This window comes from Dicentrarchus labrax, unplaced genomic scaffold (genome assembly GCF_905237075.1).
Source record: "Dicentrarchus labrax unplaced genomic scaffold, dlabrax2021, whole genome shotgun sequence".
NCBI classification, from domain to species: Eukaryota; Metazoa; Chordata; class Actinopteri; family Moronidae; genus Dicentrarchus; species Dicentrarchus labrax.
Window position 1 is genome coordinate 7169018 of NW_026136701.1, and position 23220 is coordinate 7192237.

The 23220-nt window shown below is 41.7% G+C and overlaps 3 protein-coding genes across 3 annotated transcripts; 2 read left to right on the forward strand and 1 right to left on the reverse strand.

The window, feature by feature from the left end:
* The first annotated feature begins 4442 nt into the window (after positions 1-4442).
* Positions 4443-10005, forward strand: LOC127370463 (zygotic DNA replication licensing factor mcm6-B-like). Its single transcript, XM_051412546.1, is given in 19 exon segments — positions 4443-4657; positions 4822-4968; positions 5185-5295; positions 5589-5676; positions 5820-5981; positions 6089-6254; positions 6364-6512; positions 6611-6761; positions 6863-7004; positions 7126-7267; positions 7350-7457; positions 7797-7952; positions 8158-8286; positions 8378-8542; positions 8636-8762; positions 8881-9087; positions 9176-9252; positions 9254-9316; positions 9423-10005. Coding segments are annotated over 19 exon segments (2499 nt in total). The 5' UTR covers positions 4443-4559; the 3' UTR covers positions 9534-10005.
* Positions 10006-10095: 90 nt separating this feature from the next.
* Positions 10096-13508, forward strand: si:ch73-71c20.5 (DUF4748 domain-containing protein). Its single transcript, XM_051412620.1, has 3 exons — positions 10096-10187; positions 10430-10718; positions 12121-13508. The coding sequence occupies exons 1-3, from the start codon at positions 10106-10108 to the stop codon at positions 12290-12292; spliced, it is 543 nt and encodes a 180-aa protein (XP_051268580.1). The 5' UTR covers positions 10096-10105; the 3' UTR covers positions 12293-13508.
* Positions 12752-23061, reverse strand: tmbim1a (transmembrane BAX inhibitor motif containing 1a). Its single transcript, XM_051412569.1, has 12 exons — positions 22846-23061; positions 19804-20112; positions 18285-18352; positions 17982-18046; positions 16704-16757; positions 16549-16599; positions 16424-16463; positions 15521-15558; positions 15340-15427; positions 15021-15116; positions 14877-14930; positions 12752-14740 (listed from the first exon to the last, which is right to left on the reverse strand). Exons 2-12 carry the CDS (start codon positions 20105-20107, stop codon positions 14591-14593), a joined length of 1008 nt encoding a protein of 335 aa, XP_051268529.1. The 5' UTR covers positions 20108-20112; positions 22846-23061; the 3' UTR covers positions 12752-14590.
* Positions 23062-23220: the final 159 nt, after the last annotated feature.

Below are 23220 nucleotides of genomic sequence, written 5' to 3' on the forward strand. Positions count from 1 at the left end.
AGACCAAGATTGAACTTTTTGGCGTTAATTCTAAGCGGTATGTGTGGAGAAAACCAGGCACTGCTCATCACCTGCCCAATACAATCCCAACAGTGAAACATGGTGGTGGCAGCATCCGGCTATGGGGATGTTTCAGTTTTTCTTTTTTAATAAATTTGTAAAAATGTCTACATTTGTTTTTTTCTGTCAAGATGGGGTGCTGAGTGTACATTAATGAGAAATAAAATGAACTTTTTTGATTTTAGCAAATGGCTGCAATGAAACAAAGAGTGAAAAATTTAAAGGGGTCTGAATACTTTCCGTACCCACTGTATATTTCTATATATATACACCTATGCATACATTCCTATTTTATATATGGTGATATTGCAATATAAGTATTATTTCTATTATTTAACATTGTGTGAGTAGAACAACTGTAACAAACAAATTCCCCCCCTGGGGATAAATAAAGTATTTCTGATTCGGATACTGAAATGAACAAATGTGAACAAACTGTTGGATGAATTGCACTGAAATTTGTGACGCACATTCATGTTTTGTTCTGTTAATGCAAAACTAATAACATTCCCATCAACCTCAACTGCACTTCGTGTTTAGTGCTAATTAGCAAATATTAGCATGATAACACGTTGGTGAACATGTTAAACATTATACCGGCTTAGCATCACACATTTTACCATCGATATTGTGAGCATGTAAGCATAAGCATTGATCTCAAGGTAATACTAAAAACGAAACACAGAGCTGCTAACATGGCTGTATCTCTGTATGAATGTGAACACCCATAAACTTGAAAGTGAGCAGCTAAAGGTCCAGTGTGTAACATTTAGGAGGATCCATTGACAGAAATGGAATATAATATTCAGTTATCAGTGTATAATCACCTGAAAATAAGAATTCTTGTGTTTTTGAGAAGAATGAGCTGTTTTTATCTACAGGGGAACGGGTCCTCTTCTACGGAGTCCACCATGTCGAAAAGCCATGTTTGTACAGTAGCCCGGGATGGACAAACCAGCCAGTGGCTCTACAACGGGCTTTTTGTGTTCGTTTTCACGGTCACTTCAGTATCTCCTGCACACACGAAACCGGGGTTGAGGCCCACAAGAAGCAATTAAATCCTACACACCGGATCTTTAAACCTTAGAGTCACTGTTTCGTGTCAAGTCCAGTGTGAAGGAGTACACCACCAAACAATGAAAATGTGTCACCATGTGAACACAAATACACCAGGAAACAACTCTTTTAAAACCATCTCTGCCCTCTTGTCTTTCATATCCTGCTGCTCGTGCAGCTGTTTTTTTCCAGCGTCGGGCTTTTCACCTGTTTTACCACAAATCTGACACCATCAAAGCTTTCCTCTCTGTGAATAAGCTGGTTTCTTGCCTACTGCACAATTACGCAACAATACATGTGAGAGTGTTACTACAGTCTGTGTTTGCTGTGTACCTGATCTGTGTGTCTGCTTGTGTTATTACTAATAGTAACAGCAGTGATGGCACTACATAAATGTACATAAATACATTTTTGAGGTACTTTTATGCTTACTACAGAGGTTATATAAAAAAGTTGATGTCCCTGTGGTGCATATGCGAGCATGTTAGGGGTTTGGTGTGTACGTGTGTGTGTGTGTGTGTGTGTGTGTGTGTGTGTGTGTGTGTGTGTGTGTGTGTGCCTACAGATGGTCAGGTTCCCTCATATTCAGACAGGGTGAGTTTCCTGCTGCTGAACAATCGTGGGAAAACCAGAGGTCAAGACAATAGGAGAAATAAAGAGGGAGAGAAAGACTGGGCAGCATCCAAATGGCCTGCAATAACTTCCTGCTTTGTTCCTGGTGGATTAATACAATGTGACAGGTGAATCCAATAGCCTGCCAGGAGTGTTTGTATTGACCTCAGCAGGTGGAGACGTGAGAATGATGTGGGAACAGAAATAGGAATTAATAGAATAATAGTGTAGAAATCAGTGTTGGTTGGTCACAGATGGTCCTGGGACAGAGCCTTGCAGAGATGGACTGCAGATGTTTTGTGTTTGGATGTTCCCCCACATACGTGTTAGAAATCCTCCTGCCATTGCCCTTGAGCAAGGCACTGACATCTGCCCTAAAAACTATGGCTGCCAACTGCGTCTTTCACTTTACTAGAACTCCCCTCAACAGTATATAGACACTTATATAATAATAATAATACACAATGATGTTTATTGATGTGTTTGTCAACAATTATAACTCGTCTTATGTAGCATCCACAGCTGGTGTATATACAGATAATGTAATATAATCATATTTAATGATGAACAAACATGCATGAACAAATAATTACAGTGTGTACACATCATTTGTACATAAATAAATATGTTCTACATAAATATAATAAACAATAAATGTATACAACAAAGACAGACTTTATATTTCACAATAAAATCCAGAAGAAATGTTATATATATTTAGACCTTCTTCATTGAGCACATAAATGAGTGTTGTGATGTACAAATGGCCCTGATTATAGCAGGTAGTTTGGTTATAACCACCAGTGTATTACCACAGTGCATTTCTGTGGCCTGATTGACAAGCAGCCTCCTCCAGTGGTCATTCAAAGCCACTACACTATGTGCTCAGTGGTTCGTGGGTCTAGTTGTCATGCAGTAAGTTACATGGAAAATTATGAAGAATACCAAGAAATTATTTTCAGACAAACAACAGCTCGGCTTACTCCTACTGTAAGAGACAGACAGACTGACAGACCACACAAGAATACAGTTAATAGTAACTCTTGAAGTGATACTACTACCAAATGCTATCTTTTGAGTATGAAACGTTCTGTCCCTAAAGGCATGGGAACTGCTGTGTGTTCATACAGGACAGCTGCTGTGGTCAGCTTGGACTCAGGAATGCAACAATGACAAGTTAATACAAGCTAACATTGTAGAAATGTCTCAGGCCTCTTCTACAGCACATTATCTCTCAGCTGCACATAATGTATCTTCAGTGTGTTATATTTTTTCAAAATATGCTAAATATAAGTTTCCTAACAGCAAATAGGCCCTAGTATGTTGCAACCACTGACTGTATATATAATGTTGAAACATATGAACACACTGATAGCAGAGAAAATGACTGTGTTTTTTAATTCTTTTGTTCTCAAAGTCGGTACTTTTGATCATTATAATTCATTGTAACAGACATGAATGACTTATTCTTTACCATCCAGATGTCTGTAATAGTATTTTAACTAACTTTAATTCTGGCTGATGGGTATAAATATAGGGCAATGGGAAAAATCAAAACAAACACACACACACACACACACACACACACACACACACACACACACACACACACACACACACACACACAGATTCAACACAGTTGAATGCTGCATTAATCAACACAGTAGTGGACTATTAGTGTTTGTATGTTGTGTCTGTTGACATTAGTAACACTAGTGTGTGCTGCCCTGCAGTGGTCTGAGTGCAGAACCACAACAACACATTACATTTGTGCTGACAAGGCTTTGGTATTGATAAAATCGCTTAATATCAAGATCTACAACTCATTATTGGTGTAATTATTACAAGTAACCACTGACACATCAGTATTGGTAATTAACATATTATCACAGAGTGTTTTAATTAAAGGTTTTTCTGCTCTGGACTTAACATCCTAAAGGCAGATATGACAACATGCTATTTATTGCTCTCTTGCAGTCACAGTGAAAAAATAACAATCCACATTCCTTGGTGAGAATAATAACAAATTCTCTGTAAATATTAATTCTGTAAACTGATTGTTTACATGAAAGATGAGGGAAGCGTTGTGTCTCTGAGTTAACTGTTGATGTGTATTTAGATTCATGTGTTCACTGCCCTCCAGTGTTCACAGTGAGGAACTGCAACACTACGTTTCAATTGTGGCACAAACACACATGAATAATACTGATGTTACTGTTATATGTCATAATCAAACTAACTATTTGTACATGTTGATTATAAGACTCATGATACTGGTGTTAACCCTGCGTCAGCCATAATACAGGGTTAATATTCACCCCACCAGCAAGTGTCATAGTAATAATGTATAAATGTAATAAAACAATGTACCGTGATAATAATGTATAATACACTGTTAAAGTAATTGACTGGATGTACACGGGCTTTTTGCTAAACTGTTACATCGACCTTATGTCAAATTAATATAATGCCCAAATGTTCGACAGACACGCGCACACACAAACAAAGGACAAATGAGAACTTTTTTTTTTTTCTTGTCTTCACCATTTTTTCTCCTTGAACTTTATTGGTTTGAACAGGAAACGTGCCGCGGGAAAAGTCAGAGGGACTCTGCGTCAGTGGCTCCTGATTGGCTACAAGACAGAGAACCCTAGCCTGCCATCATCGATTGGTCGAAAGCGGCGCGCCAAAGATCACATGTCTCTCTTTTCGCGCGAAACTGTTGCTCTGTTGTCGGGACTGTGAGCGTGCTGTCGGTGTGTGTCCGGAGAGCTGCGGTACGGATTGTACGAGTTTCTGAGTGTTTGATTGCAGTTTGACGGTGTATCAGGATGGATGTTGCCACAGCAACCGCGGAGAATGCCGGGGAGATGGTGAAGGACGAGTTGGCGGAAAAATGCCAGAAGTTATTTCAGGCTTTCTTGGAGGAGTAAGTCATTCAGCAACATGCTCTAATGTATTGTTGTCGGCCGAAACGGGCTGTGCACGAGTCGATCTCACGATACATTAAAAATATATTTACCAGTAACTGTGAGCAGCCGGGGTTTATGTATATATACATATATTTCATTATTTGTCTGTCTCCGTGTGCAGGTTTCAGACCAGCGATGGGGAGGTGAAGTATGTCCGGGAGGCCGAGGAGCTGATCAGGCCTGAGAGGAACACCCTGCTGGTGAGCTTCACAGACCTGGAGGGCTTCAACCAGGAGCTGGCCACCACCATCCAGGAGGAGTACTACAGGTGAGCTAACCTGTCTGTCGCCTTGTAGCCTCACTTTGATCCTTCATCACAATGTTGTAATGCTGTAGTTTGGTCTCACCTGTAAACCTGGTGTTCTGATATGAGTACACACACACACACACACACACACACACACACACATATACATATTATACTAACTGCATTAACAGCCATGCAGAGGCAGCTCTTGACTAACATGAAGGATTGTGTTTTCAGAGTTTACCCCTTCCTTTGCCGGGCAGTGCGCAACTTTGCTCGGGATCATGGGAATGTTCCTCTAAACAAAGAGTTCTACGTTGCCCTTGAGGATCTGCCCACCAGACACAAGTAAGACGCATGACAGACCTACATTTTAAGTGCTGGGTATGGTGTGAATAACTGTGCACGCACTTTGTTTTCAGTTAATTCCATATTGCTTTGTTGGGATACGATATAATATAGTGTGATTTGACATACTGTAGCTGTTCTAGTAGAAATTGTTGCTATAATTTTACTTTCAAATCTAAAACTTGATCTATCTGTTACATGAGTGAATCTAGAGCAATATATAAAACCCTTTTCGTGTGTGTGTGTGTGTGTGTGTGTGTGTGTGTGTGTGTGTGTGTGTGTGTGTAATCTAGGATCCGTGAGCTGTCATCCATGCGTATTGGCACCCTGGTGAGGATCAGTGGTCAGGTGGTGAGGACACACCCAGTACACCCTGAACTGGTAAGATGTCCTGCAGTCAACACATGCACAAAGATAGTCAGTGGTGTGAACTGTGCAAAATCAAAGCTGTGATGCATAAACGTAGTAATGTTGAGCTTGTCTGTTATAGCCTGCTCATTACAAATACTCCTTTATGGTAACAGGTGAGTGGCACCTTCCTGTGCATGGACTGCCAGGCAGTGATCAAAGACGTCCCTCAGCAGTTCAAATACTCCCCACCAACCATCTGCAGGAACCCCGTCTGCAGCAATCGTGCCCGCTTCCACCTGGACACACACAAATCCAAGTTCATCGACTTCCAGAAGGTAAATGCAAGAGGGTGTGTGTATCCCTGCGAACATAGGACACAGGGGTACTGATGACAGCTTTAAGTCCTGAGGTGTCTGATTGAGTCTTAACTGTGTGTGCTCAGGTCCGTATCCAGGAGACGCAGGCGGAACTGCCTCGTGGTTCAATCCCACGCTCCCTGGAGGTCGTCCTGAGGGCCGAGGCTGTGGAGACGGCTCAGGCCGGAGACCGCTGTGACTTCACCGGGACCCTCATTGTCGTGCCGGATGTGTCCCAGCTCCGCACTCCTGGTATGGTTCTGATCCCAATTGTCACCAATTGAGAAAAGAAAGTACTTCAATAAATTGTTTTAGTTTTTTTTGGCACCTCACGACTATCTGTGTTGGTTTTCCTGTACAGGTGTGCGAGCAGAGACCAGTACCCGTGTAGCCGGAGGACCCCAGGGCTTTGAGTCTGAGGGTTTGAGAGGGCTGAAGGCTCTGGGAGTCAGAGAGCTTTCATACAGACTGGCCTTCCTGGCCTGCAACGTGGCCCCAACCAACCCACGAGTAAGAGACACTCACAGAAGCTAATACCCACTCGAACAGAAGAAACAAAAAAAAGCTGCTGGTGTTTAGTTAGAAATGTGTGTTTCCTCTTGTTGTAGTTTGGCGGTAAGGAGCTGCGGGAGGAGGAGCAGACTGCAGAAAGCATCAAGAGCCAGATGACAGAGAAAGAGTGGGAGAAAGTGTTTGAGATGAGCCAAGACAAAAATCTGTACCACAACCTGTGCACCAGCCTCTTCCCCACCATCCACGGTCAGTGCCTGAACCATCGCTGAACGTTTTCTGTCAGACAGCTTAGTCCGAGGGTGTTAGAGCTGAGGATTTTCAGTTAAATGGTGACTGTTGTTGTGCAGGCAATGATGAAGTGAAGCGCGGCATCCTGCTGATGCTGTTCGGAGGCGTTCCCAAGACGACCATGGAGAGAACCTCGCTGAGAGGAGACGTCAACGTCTGCATCGTCGGAGACCCCAGTACCGCCAAGAGCCAGTTCCTCAAGTATGTAACACAACACAGCAGACACATTTCCAGCAACTACTTAACTACAGGAGCTACATTTTTATCCATCGAATGTATTGACTGACAGCATCTGTCATTTTTTGTGTGTGTGTCTGTACAGGCACGTGGAGGAGTTCAGCCCCAGAGCTGTGTACACCAGCGGAAAGGCCAGCAGCGCTGCAGGTCTGACGGCAGCCGTGGTCAGAGACGAAGAGTCCCATGAGTTTGTCATCGAGGCCGGAGCTCTGATGTTGGCTGACAACGTGAGTGTTGGGAGTCACAAAGGGCAGCGAGGGACATTATGAAGTGTATTCAGACGTATTGATGGCAGTGTTTCCCCTACAGGGCGTGTGCTGCATTGACGAGTTTGATAAGATGGACCTCAAGGACCAGGTGGCCATCCATGAAGCCATGGAGCAGCAGACCATCAGCATCACCAAGGCTGGAGTCAAGGTAATGAATCGATCAGCCAGATCAGCATAAACTCAACACTGGAATATTACACATTCTGAAAATCAGGACTCAGTGTTATCATGATGTTAGAAATTAATTTACTCTTGTGTGGTAAAAACTAAAAATGAAAGATGCGAAAAAATCTTGTTTTCCAGTAAATTTTAGTCTAGAGAGACACTTTTATTGTCCATGAAGGACACATTTCTTCAGCATGATGTACAAATCCAATACAACAGTTTACAACTTGCTTTTAAGATGTCATAAGCCAAGATTTTACCCAAGAGGCCTTTCAGTCCTCTCTGCAGTAGATTAACCAGACTTTACCTCTGTCACCTCCAGGCCACCCTGAACGCTCGCACATCCATTCTGGCGGCCGCCAACCCTGTCGGTGGGCGCTACGACCGCAGCAAGAGCCTGAAGCAGAACGTCAACCTGACTGCCCCCATCATGAGCCGCTTCGACCTCTTCTTCATCCTGGTGGACGACTGTAATGAGGTACGCAGCATACTCCTGCACTGATTATTAAATAAACTTTAGATTATTATCATTTTTAAGTTAAGCATGTGTCCATTACGTTGACTCATTTGTTGTCTTGCATCCTCTTATCTGATGCTATAATAATCCTGATTGCCCTACAGGGATTCTGAAACTTGTATCTGGCTTGTCTCTAATGCTGTATGTGCATCTGTGTGTATTGCAGGTGACGGACTACGCCATCGCCAGACGCATTGTGGACCTGCACACCCGCATAGAGGAATCAGTGGACAGACTGTACTCTCTGGATGAGATCCGCAGATACCTGCTCTTTGCCAGGCAGTTCAAACCTAAGGTGCGTGTCTGCCTGCACTGATTGTGTCGTATACTACAGTTTTGGCTCTTGTGATTTGTATTAATCGTCGCACATTTTGTTGTACCTGTAGATCTCGAGCGAATCTGAAGAGTTCATTGTGGAGCAGTACAAGCGTCTGCGTCAGCGTGACGGCTCCGGAGGCGTGTCTAAGTCTGCCTGGAGAATAACGGTGCGACAGCTGGAGAGCATGATCCGCCTTTCAGAGGGCATGGCGCGCATGCACTGCTGTGATGAGGTGAGTGTCAAAAACATGAAAATCCTTAACTACTCCCAAGCAACATTACGTGATACAGAGTGTTGACCTTTGCCTTTCTCTGTATGTCTTCAGGTGCAGCCCAAGCATGTGAAGGAAGCCTTCCGTCTCCTGAACAAATCCATCATCAGAGTGGAGACGCCCGACATCAACCTAGAACAGGAGGACGAATTGGAAGAGGAGGAGCCGCAGGAGGAGGATGGTACTGACGCATACAAACACACTGTCTTGGTGACAGATGTACACATTAACTTAATGTTGCATGTTTATCCATGTAAATGCATCGTGAGGTTTCATCTAATGCAAACTCGCCTTTGCAGGAAACGCCGTCCCTAACGGAGTGAACGGCGTAAACGGCCCTGTTAATGGCATTAACGGGCACGTCAATGGAATTAACGGCCACGGCAACGGTGTGAACGGCCACACTGAGTCTGGTAGCCATCCCAAACCGTCTCTCCGCCTCTCCTTCCCCGAGTACAGACGCATCTCCAACTTGCTGGTCCTGCATTTGCGTAGGGCAGAGGAGGGTAAGAGATGCCCCCCTTCAGACTACTCAAAAGAATGTCTTATTCTTGTATCATCCAATCTAACCTTTGACTGATACCTGTGTTGCAGCTGAGGAAGAGGAGGAGCTGAAGAAAAGTGCAGTGGTGAACTGGTATCTGAAGGAGATCGAGTCAGAGATCGACTCCCGAGGAGGAGCTGGTCAACAGGAAGGGTCTGATAGAGAAGGTCCTCCACAGGCTGGTGCATTATGTGAGTCCACCCTCTGCAACAATACTAGCACTGATTGTAAACCAGCAGACAAAGAGTCATTTTAACGCAAGTTCGGAAACAACTGACGTGTTTCTGTTTCCCCCAGGATCACATCCTCATCGAGCTGTCCCAGGCGGGGCTGAAGGGCTCAGAGTCAGCGAGCACAGACGAAGAAGTTGTTCTGGTCGTCAACCCCAACTACACCCTGGAAGATTAAACTCCTCCATTCATCCCTCCTGTTTTGTTTTTCTTCACTCCCCTTCCAGCTTCCACGATTGTTGGTATTAAACAGTCAACAATAAAGTGGATGTTCAGGGTGTTTTTGAATGCTCATATGTAACACATACATAAAAGTAGCACTGGAGATGTTTTTAGACTTGTTTTGTGAGTTTATTATCTCGACTGTACAGACGATTCTCCTTTGGAAAAAAACAAAAAAGGTCAAACTGACTCATGTAAATATGCTGCTCTCTTTCCTCCAGTTGCTTGCTGGTTTCTGTCTGTTTGGCTCTCAGTCAAGGGAACTGCCCTGAATTGTGTAATTGCTGTTTATCCATAAATGTATATTAGAGGCATACATTGAGGCTTACTTGCCTCCATGGGTTCAATGTTCAATTGTATGTCTTTTTGTAAAATGATGTGAAAGAAAGTGTTGGTTAAATAAATAAAATGTTGACATAAACGCACAACTGCTTGGCTTTGTATGTTTGCACTGTTCATGTGCCACAGTATGTAATTGAAGCGCTGCATCGACGCTGTCCGCTAGGTGGCAGCACACACGTGATTCAAATGCCACTGCGCATGGCCAACGGAGATTATTCAACAAACATGGCGGCACCCTACGTGACAACGGTTAGGACAGCACTGAAAGGTAAAATGATGTGTTAACCTTACACCTACTGTAAGCAAGTCTAGCAGCCAGAGATAATTCAAACTAACAAGTAAGCTACCTTTCGGCAGCGAAAGTGTCATTAGTGTAAATAACATATAGTAGTGTTATTTTGTTTGGGCAACACAGGCGCTTCCTTGTTTTTAGCTACATGGTTCACGTTAGCACCTCTCCACAGAGGGGACAGAAGTCTTTGAAGAATAAAGGTATTTTTCCCCCCTTAGGTGTCCACTTTGTTCCCGCCCGGTGGCTCCTCACGCACAGGAGCGGAACCCCGGCAGTGTGTCAGTGTTTTCGGCTGCACGCTGCCCGGTGTCGGCCGCTACATGTCTCCTCTACTGCCTCCCAGTGCAGCTCCAGGACAGAGACACAGAGGACAGCCGCCTCCCACACAGACGACAGGAGAGGGAGGAGGGAGGAGGAGGAGGAGGAGGAGGAGGAGGAACCCGAGGGTCCTGAATACATTCCTAAGGAAAAGGCAAAGAACCCCATGATGCTGATTGGCTATGCCTGGTTAGTCTCCTTTACACATTAGTGTCTAACTAAATGTTTAGAAAGGATGTGTAGATTGTCAATCAGCAAATACTCTCTAAACCACACCAGTGGGAATGTACCTGTGAGTATGTCATGTTTTAAAATATAAAGTATCAGCGGATGTAGTACCTACAGCAGTAGTCAATGTTAGTTTGTGTCATTTACATAAGTGCCAATCCAACATGGACTTATAAGACACCAAATATACAGTTGTAGTGGTAAACGCACAACATCATTTATACATTATTACATTGCAGACAAAGATCTTTGTCTCCTTTTTCGAGCTCTTCATAAAATTTGCCATATAAAAGTCTAAGCCACAGGCTCAGGAGGTAAAGTGGGTCATCCACTGAACAGAAGGTTGGTGGTTCAATCCCCAGCTCCTCCCGCAGCATGTCAGTGTCCTTAAGCAACCAGGTGCTAGGTCATCAGTGAATGAATGTGTATATTGCACTTCTTATATTGCGATTTCGATACTATTTTGATGAATTGTGCAGCCCTATTTTAAATACAACTCAGAAATGATAGACGTTCAACTAAATAAAGTAGCCCTTACATCATCATATAATCTCAAAATGTGAAACTGTACTTCATTTGAGTCTCAACTAACAATATGTTTATACTAAACATTGAAAGACTGTTTGTCCCTGTAGGTAAGGAGCCCTCTGCTGCTGGGTCAGCTTTAGTTAGAGTAGTTGAATGGAAAAACTTTTTATATATATATATATTCTGAATATGTGGGATCACTTCAGTTTTTGTAAAAAGGTCTTGTGGTCTGGGGCACCGAGGTAGCTCACTTGGTAGATTGCATACCATTAAGGCTGAGTCCTTACCGTCCCTGCTGCTGGTGTATTGCCTCAAAAACAACCCTGGCAGTGTGTGTGTCAGATCTAGTAAATTATTCATTCTTCTTACTATTCTGGTTATTTAGAGTGCTGTTGTCGGCACTAACAGCTGTTTTGCAGGAACTGGAAGTTACTATTGTAACAATCTGACAGAAAAACAATGCAGGTGTTTATATTCATGCACCAGAACCAAACCAGTGTTTGAAAGGGAAGTTCTAGCTAGATTATACACTATACTGTAGATTTATTCTGTACACCAAGGTAAAACTAAAACGGTCTAATACAGCAATTCTGCAAAGAATCCTACCTTCATAATATCTACATTATAATCTCTACACTTATTCATATAAACAGGATGGACAATATATTTTAAAAACACAATCCAATTCAACAGCACCATGAGTCAAACACTTCTTGAATTCCTTTGAATCCTTCCACATTACAGTATGTCAATAGATTTTCTACACTCAGCATCAATAATAGATTCTGTATGTGTGGTCCACTGAGTAAAACAATTATTGATCTCTGCCCTCCAGGATAATAGGCCTCCCCGCAGGAATCATCAGCTTCCTCCTGGCCAAGAGACAAGTGGACAAGAACCGACTGAAGCAGCTGAAGGTCCGACAGAGGATGAGAAAGTCAAACGAGGGAGACTATGAAGGGAGTCGCTACCACCATCCTGCAGAGGATGTTAAACTGGACCACTAATATACGTGTGTGGCTACTGTATCATAACCTGAAAATCACTACTGACACGGTGACTTTCACTACAGCCCCAAAGACTGATTACAGAAGAGATCAACTTCATGAGCTTGAGTTTAAAACATCCAAAACCTCTGAGGCATTCAGAAGTGGGTCAGTATTTCTTCTACAGGCTGATGCAAGAAAATCTGAGAAGGAACGCTCTTGTGACAGCCTTTAATCGAACGGATGTTTTGCTTTTTTTTTTTTTTTTTTGCAGATTTGATTAGTCTTGCTAATGAACAGAGGATGGATCATACTGTTGACTGCATCATTGAATCTGGAGAATGATCACATATTTATTAGCCCTGATGCTGATGTTCTGAAATATGATGGAAGAGGAAATAAATGTTTATTATTTTCTGAATTAATAAAATGACTCATCACTGGTATAACTGCATAACTGCATATAAACCACATCAAAACTCACAAATACAAATCTTTATTTGATATGAAAAGGCAAACAGACTTCCCTCATCATTGATATGTATATTTACAAAGCCCACGCTGACTATCTGTTCTAAACATTCAACATTTTTGCCATAGTTGTTTAGAGTCAAAGATTATGTGGCTTGGGTCTATATTTCTGATGAATATGAACATGTGTGGAGGACCAGCTGGATGGGGTTGATCATGTTTTTGGACAGTTCCACATTAACTGGAGCTCACTGACTCTCAGGAATGACATTGTGGCCCTGTATGGACAAACCCACCCTGCTGGCACTCAGTTTCTGACCCAACTCAGACTGTAACACAAGACTATATAAACAGGCACATACTGTAACAATACTATAAAAGCTTATCGAGTACTGTACACATACTTCTTAAAGTAAAAAAAATCTAATCTCAGAAACGTCATTGTGAAGGCACTATAGTGATGTAGAATGTATAAAGTTAGAATAAAGCAACACGTGTATTAAAAACCACCAGCAAAGGCTTGATAAAATAACCCCATGACTGCAGGTCTGAGGCTGTCACTAGGTGTACTGAGCTGGGTGTCAGGGGTGGGCAGATCAATCACCAATGCTGACATAAGTGTGATTTTGAGTATCTGTACTTGTGTCCTTAAGATCAGTACCAAATGTTACATTGTGTAACATCACTTTTTAGACACAAACACTCTTCATAGTGCAGAGTCATTGGTTCAGAGTTTACACAATAAATATTTGTTATTTACCATGAACCCTTTTTGCTTTTTTATGTATGTTATAAATATATTTAAAGCAGTAGAAATGTGCTGATTCACTCTCGTGCCTGTACAGAGAATATGAAGTTACAGCCAGCTGGCAGCTTAGCTTAGCATAAAGGCTGGGAACAGGAGGAAACAGGTACCCTACCAGCAACTTATAAAGCTCTACACCAAGTATAAAAGTATAAACCCTCCAGTGGAGACTTCAGGAAATCTGTGACATATACCATGTTAAATAGTAATTTTTAGAGGTACTGATAGGCAGATTTTTTTATCTTCAGACAGAGCTAGGCTAGCTGTTCCCCTGTTTCCAGTCTTTATGCTAAGCTAAGCTAAGCTAACTGGCTGCTGGTTGTATTACATTTATCGGACAGACATGAGAGTGGTATCAATCCTTTCATCTAACTCAACAAGAAGGCAAATAAGCGTTTGTTTACACAAATCTGGAACCATTCCTTTAAGTACGTAACAGCAAATATAAGAAATGCCTAATGTTTGAAAAACTTGAGTGGTCATTTAAATGTATTTAGATGTAATGTATCAATTATTCATAAATCATAAGACGCACTGCCCACCCCCACTGTAAAAGCCAGAGAGGTGGGTGTCTGTGTTGGCAAGTGAGAGTTTGAACACACGTTTGCCTATTTCCTCAACGTTTATACTGATGTGACCCAGTTTATGTATAGCAATACATTAACATCCAGAGAAAAAGGTTCAGACACTGTCTGCCTTAACTTAAGTCCAGCAGAAGTGAATAAATGCTGCAGCTGGCAGTCCAGTGTCTATAGATATTTGCGGTATTTATATTGTATGTAATATTACAAGTATTAATATTCTCCTTTAAACACTATATCTGCTTTAAGGAACTTATCAAATATTGATATCAGAAAGTGTTTTTTGTACATAGGATTAACCTATACTATGACAAAATCTAAAATTCAGCCCTTCCCTTTAGTGCATTATGATCTCATAAAATTTATTCTGATTCTGACTGAAAACAAAGCAAAAGGTTTTAAAAAGCACGGTACAGTTTTGCACCCTGTTGACCCAAGTTGGTCGTGTACCCTTTGGTGCATTTATTTAGTTGAAGCACCGATAATTTGCAGCAGGAAAAGGAAGATCTGGATGATGTCGACGTAGATGGAGAGTGCAGCGAACACATACTCCTCTGGGCTGATTGAATGCTTCCTGTTTCCTATCAGCAGCTGAGTGTGGTACGCTAGGAACTACAAGAAACATAGAAGAAACATCCAGAATGACGCTGTAAAAAGTGTTCAGTAAGAAAGTAATACACAAAGTAATACCACAAGGGCAACTGTAAAAAACTGAAAAAAGTGAAATTGCATAGCATTTAATACTCACCATAGTGAAAGCTATGGCTCCCAAAGCTGCATACAGCATGTGAAGCCACAGAATCTGCAACAACAAACGATCATTACAATGGTGGAAACTTGAAAAGGCGTGTTCTCAGGAAACATTGTTTTGTTCACATCAGCCTTAACTCACATATTTGAAGGACAGCACAATGGTTGTAATGATGCCAGTCACAAATACTACAATCCCAAGGACACAGAAAAGGCCCTGGCACTTGGTGAAGTCCACCTGGAAAGAGAAACCACCGACAGGCTTGTTAACAAATGTGTGGCTGCACAAATACACTTTGGCCACTAAAAGCTGATAAGCACTCACACTCACACTCACACACACACACACACACACACACACACACACACACACACACACACACACACACACACACACACACACACACACACACACACACACACACACACACACACACACACACACACACACACACACACACCTTTGTCTGGAAGCAGAAGACTGTGACGGCGATGCAGACGACGGCAGTGATACCCAGGGCCAGAAACACTGCCTTTGTGTCATAGTAACTAAAAACAAAGAGCAACACACAGTTTATTTTGTGGCAAACGGACTGCATGTTAAGAGAATATATATGGGCTATAGCTTCAAGTTTATTTTACCTGGAAATAGATCCAGTCATGTAGGACAAAGCCAGGGTCTGTAAAAAGTTAAAGAAAGTTTTGTTTGTCCATCAAAAAACTGCAGTTACACCACAACATTAGAAGAAGAAAAAATAATCTCATAACTGACCTAAACATAAGCTATAGAGGACTGGACCGCGAAATATGCAGAAAAATTGGATGGTTCAAGATGTATGATGTAAAGCCTTAAAGCAGCTACAAGGAACTTTGATTTTGTGGCGATTATGGCGGCCCCTGTGGACAAAAGCGGTAGTGTTTCCACTACCTCCTTTTCTCTGATTCATGGGAATCTGACCAAATCTTATGCTGCTTTCCATTTGTCTCATGAACTCGGAACCCGAGTTGTTCTGCCGCGAGAACGTGACGTCATTGCCTGGCTTGTACTTAACCGATGGCAGGCATTAAGAGAATAACAACATACAAATAGCCAATCTTCTCACTGATGGTCTTGTTTGTTTATGTATATGTCCTATAAGGGTATCAGTATTAAACTGAGACTGTTTCATAACCTGGTAAAAACTCCTTGTAGTAGGTTTAAAAGGGGGGGAAACAATTGTAATAGAGCTGGACTGCAGCTTTCAGGGGAAGATTTAACATGTAGAAATGACCCCCACAAAGCTGAATAATAACAGTCCGCTTTTACTGACAGACAAAACTGATCCATGAAGTAAAACATGGAGCCTTTTTGCACACAGAGCTGATAAAACACAGACACAGAAACAACATATCAAAGGTATTATGCAAACACAGTGTGAGTCAAGTGTGGTGACTCACTGCTTAGTTCTAATATAAAGTCACACCTAGATAAAGTTTAAGCATTTCAGTCCAGGAAACTGTCTCTAGTTCCTGACTCACAAGTCAACCACAAGTAATCTGGCTTACAAAGATGGACAGCAAGATGATGTTCCATGGGAACTTCCTCCTACAAAGAGAGTGGAAGATTAAATGCAGTTTTATAAATATTGTTTGTATGAATATTCTTTGTAGGACTGAGGAATCGCACTCACCGGGGGCCCTTACAGCAGACCAGCACAATGTGGGTGATGAAATACACAGCACTAAAACAATAATATTTATATTAGCAAACTTTCATTTGACTCCTGTAAAACATAGAACTTTAATAACTTTAAAGGCGGTGATGTCGGCCCAGAGTGAGACTTACTATGATGCCCAGTAGATAGCTTGGTTTCTCTGTACAAAGGTTCTGACTGGTTGGCTGTGAGAAACAGAGACACAGTTAACAGAATGATACACAGACACAAATACAAACAGAACAACAAACATGCACAGAAAACACACACTCTGTATGAGAACTGGCAACTCCCAATATGGCATGGATCTGCATTACAAAGCTGACCAGGGCAGCTGCAGACTGTTAAAGATATCAGGCATACACCATGTAGAGAACCAGGCAGTTTCTGAAAGGAATGATTAATGCATCTACTTCCTTTTAAAAAAAATGTATGTTTACTCTTTAGTCCAGCATATTTTTGAGCCAGTAATCTACTTTGTTACAACTGGTGTGCTCTAAATGCAGGGATTGTAGGAGGGAGAGTGCGCGAGGATCACCTCAACTGCAGATGCCAAGTTGCCAGCTGCCCAGAAGAAAAATAAGCACCACTTGTCTTTTGACTACAATGTGATGAAGAACAAGAGACAATCCCTGGCCACTTTTTATACCAATAACAGTTACATGAAGTGCCTGCTGTACACTGAGACCTCCACTTTTAAAACTCCTCTTCTAACCTCCTTCAGCCCATTGAAGATGTTAATGTTAGCTATGTTCATCTTGCATGTGTAACGGTAATCTCTGATGTTATGAGAGTTACACTGACTTATCTTGTAGCCAGAGGTCTGATGGGCATTTAATATGTTTGCTTTAGAAATCAGTTAAGGTATCCACAATCTTAATTTCCTCTTTATAATTGGAAGTGAACACCATAACAATATTCAAATGGCAAGTAAGTTGTACTTTGAAAAATTCATTAACCAAACACTTAGTTTTCACTTTTACTTGAGTCAATTTTATGGGAGTACTGTATAAATATATATATATTTTCAGTTCTCTACCTACCACTGTGAAAACAGCTTTAAAAGGTTCTTACAAAGAGAATCGTTTTGGATCTATACACTGAAAGCCACACAATTGGACATCTCCTTTGAACAAGTCATCAGCCATCTTGTCTGTGTGTGCTGAAAACTTAAATATTGAGAGGTTTTAAGTTTTGTATTTCCTTATTGCTGTTTTGCCCTGTCATTGTGGGGATTTCTGATGTGTGGTTTCCTCTGCTGAACATGGTCTGTCATGTGACTTTACCTGTTTACACTAATCATGTTACTACTTACTACATTTGTATTTGCCCTGATGAAGGCCTTAATGGCTCAAACTTGTTAGGTATTTCTTTAACTGTTGCTAATACAACACACTATGTATACTCACACAAATGTGAAAACGGCCACAATGGCTGTGGTGACAAGGAGCTGAGACGCCAAAATCAAATAGACCTGAAAAACACATGCAGACAAAAGGAACATTACACCCCGTAGTTTTAAACAATTTAGTCCATCCTTTGTCAGCACTGGCCCCAGTTAGTGTCTCATATATCTTCCTTCTCACGCACAAAAAATAATGAAACCTTTCAAAGATTGCAGGTGATTTAATTTTCAGAAAAACATTAGTTTTGTTCTGTGGTTCAAATGTAATGATAAAGGACAGAAATCTAGTATGGTTTGTGGGTTTTACCTTTCTGATGAAGGCATGCCGAATACTCATGCTGTCCCAACCGCTGTCACTCGCCGCAAACTCATCACCTGTCATCAGAACAGAAATATGAGCAGTCATCCCTCACCAAAGAGTAAGACAGAGTAAATTCAACATTCAAAGCAGTCCTTTTCAAAATATGCTATATTAGCTTCCTTGCAGAATGTTAGATCAGAAGATTAATACCGCATACCGAATATCCCATTAAAGAGATGATTAGTGCAAATGTTCAAAATCTGCATAGCAGCACCTTTAAAGCTCACTGATTAACATAAGATTAAACAAATGAAATATAACTTGTAAGCTTTAGAGGTGTTAGTAGGCTGATTGTGCTACCTTCGGACAGAGCCAGGCTGTCTATTTCCCCCCGTCTTCTGCCTGTAGCTTCATATTTACTGTACAGATGTGAGCGTTATTAATCTTCTCATCTAACTGTAGGCAGGAAAGTGAATGAGCAAAGTTTAGCAAAATGTTTCACTCTTTATTTAAACAAATTGAGCTTTAAGGCCCGGTCCACACATGATGAATGAGCAGCGTGTGTGCGTGGTCAACATTTGGATTTTGATTTTGGTGCCCATGTTGACAGGTTAGAGCCACATGGGCAGTGTGAGCCATGTAGATCACACTCAGCCACAGCTGCAGCGATGCTTCACTAGAGAGTCAAGGTCTCACCTATTGTTTCCGCACACAGTAACACAGTTCCCAGTAAAAACAGACAGTGAAAAGGGTCTGTTCATAGTCATATTGACATTATACCAGCAACGTATACATCTTTTGACTTCAGTTTCAATGTCTATCTGTACAATATGTCACAGACATGAAAAAATATAAATATATATTTTTATTCAACACCTTTCATATCTGTTTCACATTAAGCTCTCTGATATTTAGGGACGCCTGGTTAGCTCAGTCGGTAGAGCTGGCGAACAATATACGGAGTTGCTGCAGCGGCCCAGGTTTGAAACCGACCTGCGGCCCTTTGCCGCGTGTCATCCCCCCTCTCTCCACCCACCTTTCCTGTCTATCTATACTCTATCAATAAAGCCAACAAAATAACTCTCTGACATTTCTGTGGACAGAATCCATTCATTTATTAACAAGGCTTTTACTGTATTGTATTTATCAATGGCAAACTCAAAGACAGGACTGGCAACAGCAGCGCAGCAGCTGTCTGTGTGAACTCAGTGGTGCGAGCTGGGGCAGTTGAGTGAGGCAGCTATCATACACTGCTCATGCAAGCTGTGAGGATAAGGGCTAATACTGAGGGACCAGGGCCTTTGCTCCTGTTAATGCTGGTTGGATGTAGCTTGTGTTTTTTTCAACTGGTTCAACAAACCGGTGTCATTTTTTAAAACGTCAGGACAAGGTACCAAAAATCACCCTCCCAAATTTTGTCACAAGTGGCACAGTACTGTCTTCTCTTTACATTAGTTTTAAAAAAGCGAAAACTCCATTAGAAGACACACACACACACTGATATCCTCAGCAGTCCCCGTCTTACCAGAGCTCAGGATATCTGATGGAATGGTAGGTGGCATGACAGGGGGCATGGGAGGAGGATTGGGGTAGCCAGTTCCTGGAGGCCCAGCGGGGTGAGACTGTCCTGGGTACGGGCCAGGAGGATAGCCCCCCGGCTGGCCTGGGTACAGAGGGGCATTTGAACCAGTGGGGTAGGGAGCAGAGGGCTGGGGACCACCGAAGGCAGGGAAGCCATACGCAGGGGGTGGTGGGTAATTCCCTCCCTGAGGTGGATATAGCGGGCCCCGGGAGTCGTCGTACCCCGGTGGGTAGTCTGACCTGGACATTTTCTCTGTGAAGAGGGAAGTGGGAAAAAATACAGTTCACATGTGTTTAACATTTCTATGTACAAAAGCAGACAACAGAGAGGGTGAACAGTAGGGAACAAACCACAAGGACAAATACATCTCCATGGCCAATACCCACTGATTTTAGCTTTTCACAGATCTAGCTGTCAGTGTACATGTGTGCCATTAATGCTGCTCATTATAAATAAATTAAATGACTGTGAATGTGAAAGGAGCTGTAGTTATCAACCCATGGAGAAGTATTACCAACTGTACTGTTCTATGGTGACAAAAGAATTCCTATATTCAGGTGATTCTACTAATGAAAACATACCTATGAATATTATATTCCATTTCTTTGTCGTTAATCCTAAATGTTATACACCTTTAAAAGGATACAGTGGCTGCCCCATAGAGATAAAAACATCTCTGAGGGTTAATAAAAAATAAATAAACAAATCACATAAACCATCACAAACATGTACACACAAGAAAGTGGCTGCAGTCAGCACTGGCTGCTGTTGGAGTCTGTGAATTATGTGCACATATTTATCCAACACTTACATTTGGCTGGGTAATAATCATACTTGACTTTCAAGATACATTTAGGGTTGTATGAGGTTAAAGTGAGCATATGGTTCTGCTTAGCAATGTGGTTCCCAAAAACCACCAGGGGCTCAGGAACCACCACATGCATCTCTGAGGGAAATATCTAATAATAAACCACACACACATGAACGAAGTGTTGTCACATATGGCCGATGTATTCCATGTTCCTGCGATGAGTATTAAAAGAGTTGTGGTACTTTTACAAGATGCTTTACCAACTAATTTAACCCTCTTTTACAACATCAATCATTTATATTTTAAACACATTTCACTCCTTACAATATTACAATAGAAACTAAGCCACCTTATTAAAAAGACTGACCTGTGAGTAGGTTCCTGTTTGCTCAGTTATTTAGAAAATAGAAAATGTTCTCTGAGCTTCATTTACACTGGGGCTTTTAGGGGAATACGCACAGTGAAGGAATTTAAGAGCTGGCTCCACCTCGTGCTGCCATTACATCACATCCCAAGCACCAAGCAACAGGACAGAAAACACTGAATGGAAAAAGTGCTTCAGTCAAACAGTCACAGAATGAGCCACAGAGCTGATCACTGCTTTGGGCATTGACACACAGCAGACGAGAGGTCTGTGTGTGTTTGAATAGGAGGGTGTAGCTCCTCTGTTGGAAAGTTAACATTTAGAATCTGTCAAAGTGGGTTTCAGATAAGTTGTAGCAGATGTACAAGGTGGTGGCTTGAGTCGATTTCCCACATCATCATCGCCACCAACACTATGTTCTAGTCAGTGTTGTGAAGTTGACTCAAAATTTACACATTACTGGCAGCAAGGCCCTGTGCCCAGGAAATACCACATATGTGAAGAAGTGTGGCATCACAAAACAACAGAAACACAAGACAAAAATAGTAAGAACCGGTTTGGTTATCAAATTAAAACCAGTGTGAAAACATGTTTCTGACTTTACTTATTCAGGGTAGGTTCACTGAACAACAACAACACATTCACATTTATGACTTCAATAACTTTGTTTGTTTTCTGTTATTTTGTCATCCATAGTTAGGTTAACAGGTGATGATTAGGGACTGTAAAGAAATGATTGGGGGATAGGGTCTCAGAAAAGGAAGAGGGTATTGTAATTTTTCATTTAGCTGTAACTAGTGTAGTCTGACCTTTTTGGAATAGCAGAAGAGGGTATTTTATTATTTTCTTGCCCTAAATTTATATTTTATTTTAACCTTCTTCTGCAATATAGTTATTAGTTTAGAGCTGCAAAGATTACTTGTGTAATAAAACTCAACTGACAGAATAGGCAACAATTATTTTGATTCAGCAATTTAATGGTAAAATTAAATGGTACCAGGTTCTAAAATGTGAGAATTGATCCTTCTTCTTGTCCTTACATGATAGAAAATTGGATAACTTTATTTTTGTTTAATTGACTGTAGTAATTAGTTAGTTAGTAATGGCTGCATTCCCTTTATGTGTCTCAGGTATAGTATACTCACTGTGATGGCTTACTGAGACACTTAAATGGATAAAGCCATCATTAGTGTTACTGGTTACACCTAGGTGCTTCTCCCTGTATAATAGTAAAAATGTCTGTCCTACATGAGTCTATTCCCGGGTCCTCAGCGGACAGCAGTTGAAGTAAACAAACAAATCGAAACAATGAGTAATAACCCAAAATATAAAAGTAAACACTCATACAGGCTGGACGAGAGGTTGTGCAACATGAAATGTGCATCTTTACGGTTTCGCCCAAAGTTTTAAGACAGCCATATGAAGCATAAATATTCAGTTTAACCGCAGCTAAATTAAACTTTAATCTTTGCTGTTTACTCGACTTTAAACTGGGATGTCAGAGCAGTTTCAAGCAGGGGGCTATAACATGTACAGAGCTCACATTCTGCGCCCACCCTGTCCGCTGAGGACCAGACCCCAGCTCACAAAAAGCCTTTTCAGGTGTTTGACCTTAGCCTGCAACACAAACACAGCTACCCGGCTATGAATAGCGCCCAGCCACCAGAAAACACAAGCTTACACTTGATGGCAGGTTACCAACACACCATAGCAACACATGAAATTCAGTCCAGAAAGTATGTTTAATACATATCTGGGCTTATAAAACGCTTTGAAAAGATAACAACATCTTAAAATTAGCTTTACTTACCAAGTAAGAGATGACAACGTAAGACACAGTCTGGGCGTGTTAATTTTCCAGCGATAAAACGAGAGAAGTGGAGGCTTCCTGCTGTCAGCCACGCCCTCCCTGCTTATAAAAGACCTCCACAGCACTGACAGCTTCGATAAACGGGTTATGGGCAGTTGTTCAGCAGCCTGTCTGTCTGTCTGCTCTCAGGTCTGTCCTCTACTATGTTGAGCACCAGTGGACAGATGTGAGGCAGCAGTGAAGAACATTTCCTGGAACAGTGAAGAGCAGGGTGGAGTCCAGAGGAATCTGACACACACACACACACACCCACGGTGTGTATATGTTTGTGTGTGTGTGTATGTTTGTGTGTGTGTGTGTATGTGTGTGTGGCCT

Coding starts and splice junctions, on each gene's coding strand:
- si:ch73-71c20.5 (XM_051412620.1), top strand. CDS start 10,106: ATGCCACTGCGCATGGCCAACGGAGATTATTCAACAAACATGGCGGCA. Junction 10,188..10,429: donor GGTTAGGACAGCACTGAAAG/GTAAAATGATGT, acceptor TTCCCCCCTTAG/GTGTCCACTTTGTTCCCGCC. Junction 10,719..12,120: donor ATGCTGATTGGCTATGCCTG/GTTAGTCTCCTT, acceptor TCTGCCCTCCAG/GATAATAGGCCTCCCCGCAG.
- tmbim1a (XM_051412569.1), bottom strand. CDS start 20,107: ATGTCCAGGTCAGACTACCCACCGGGGTACGACGACTCCCGGGGCCCG. Junction 16,600..16,703: donor GCTATCTACTGGGCATCATA/GTAAGTCTCACT, acceptor TTATTGTTTTAG/TGCTGTGTATTTCATCACCC. Junction 16,464..16,548: donor GTCTGCTGTAAGGGCCCCCG/GTGAGTGCGATT, acceptor CTCTCTTTGTAG/GAGGAAGTTCCCATGGAACA.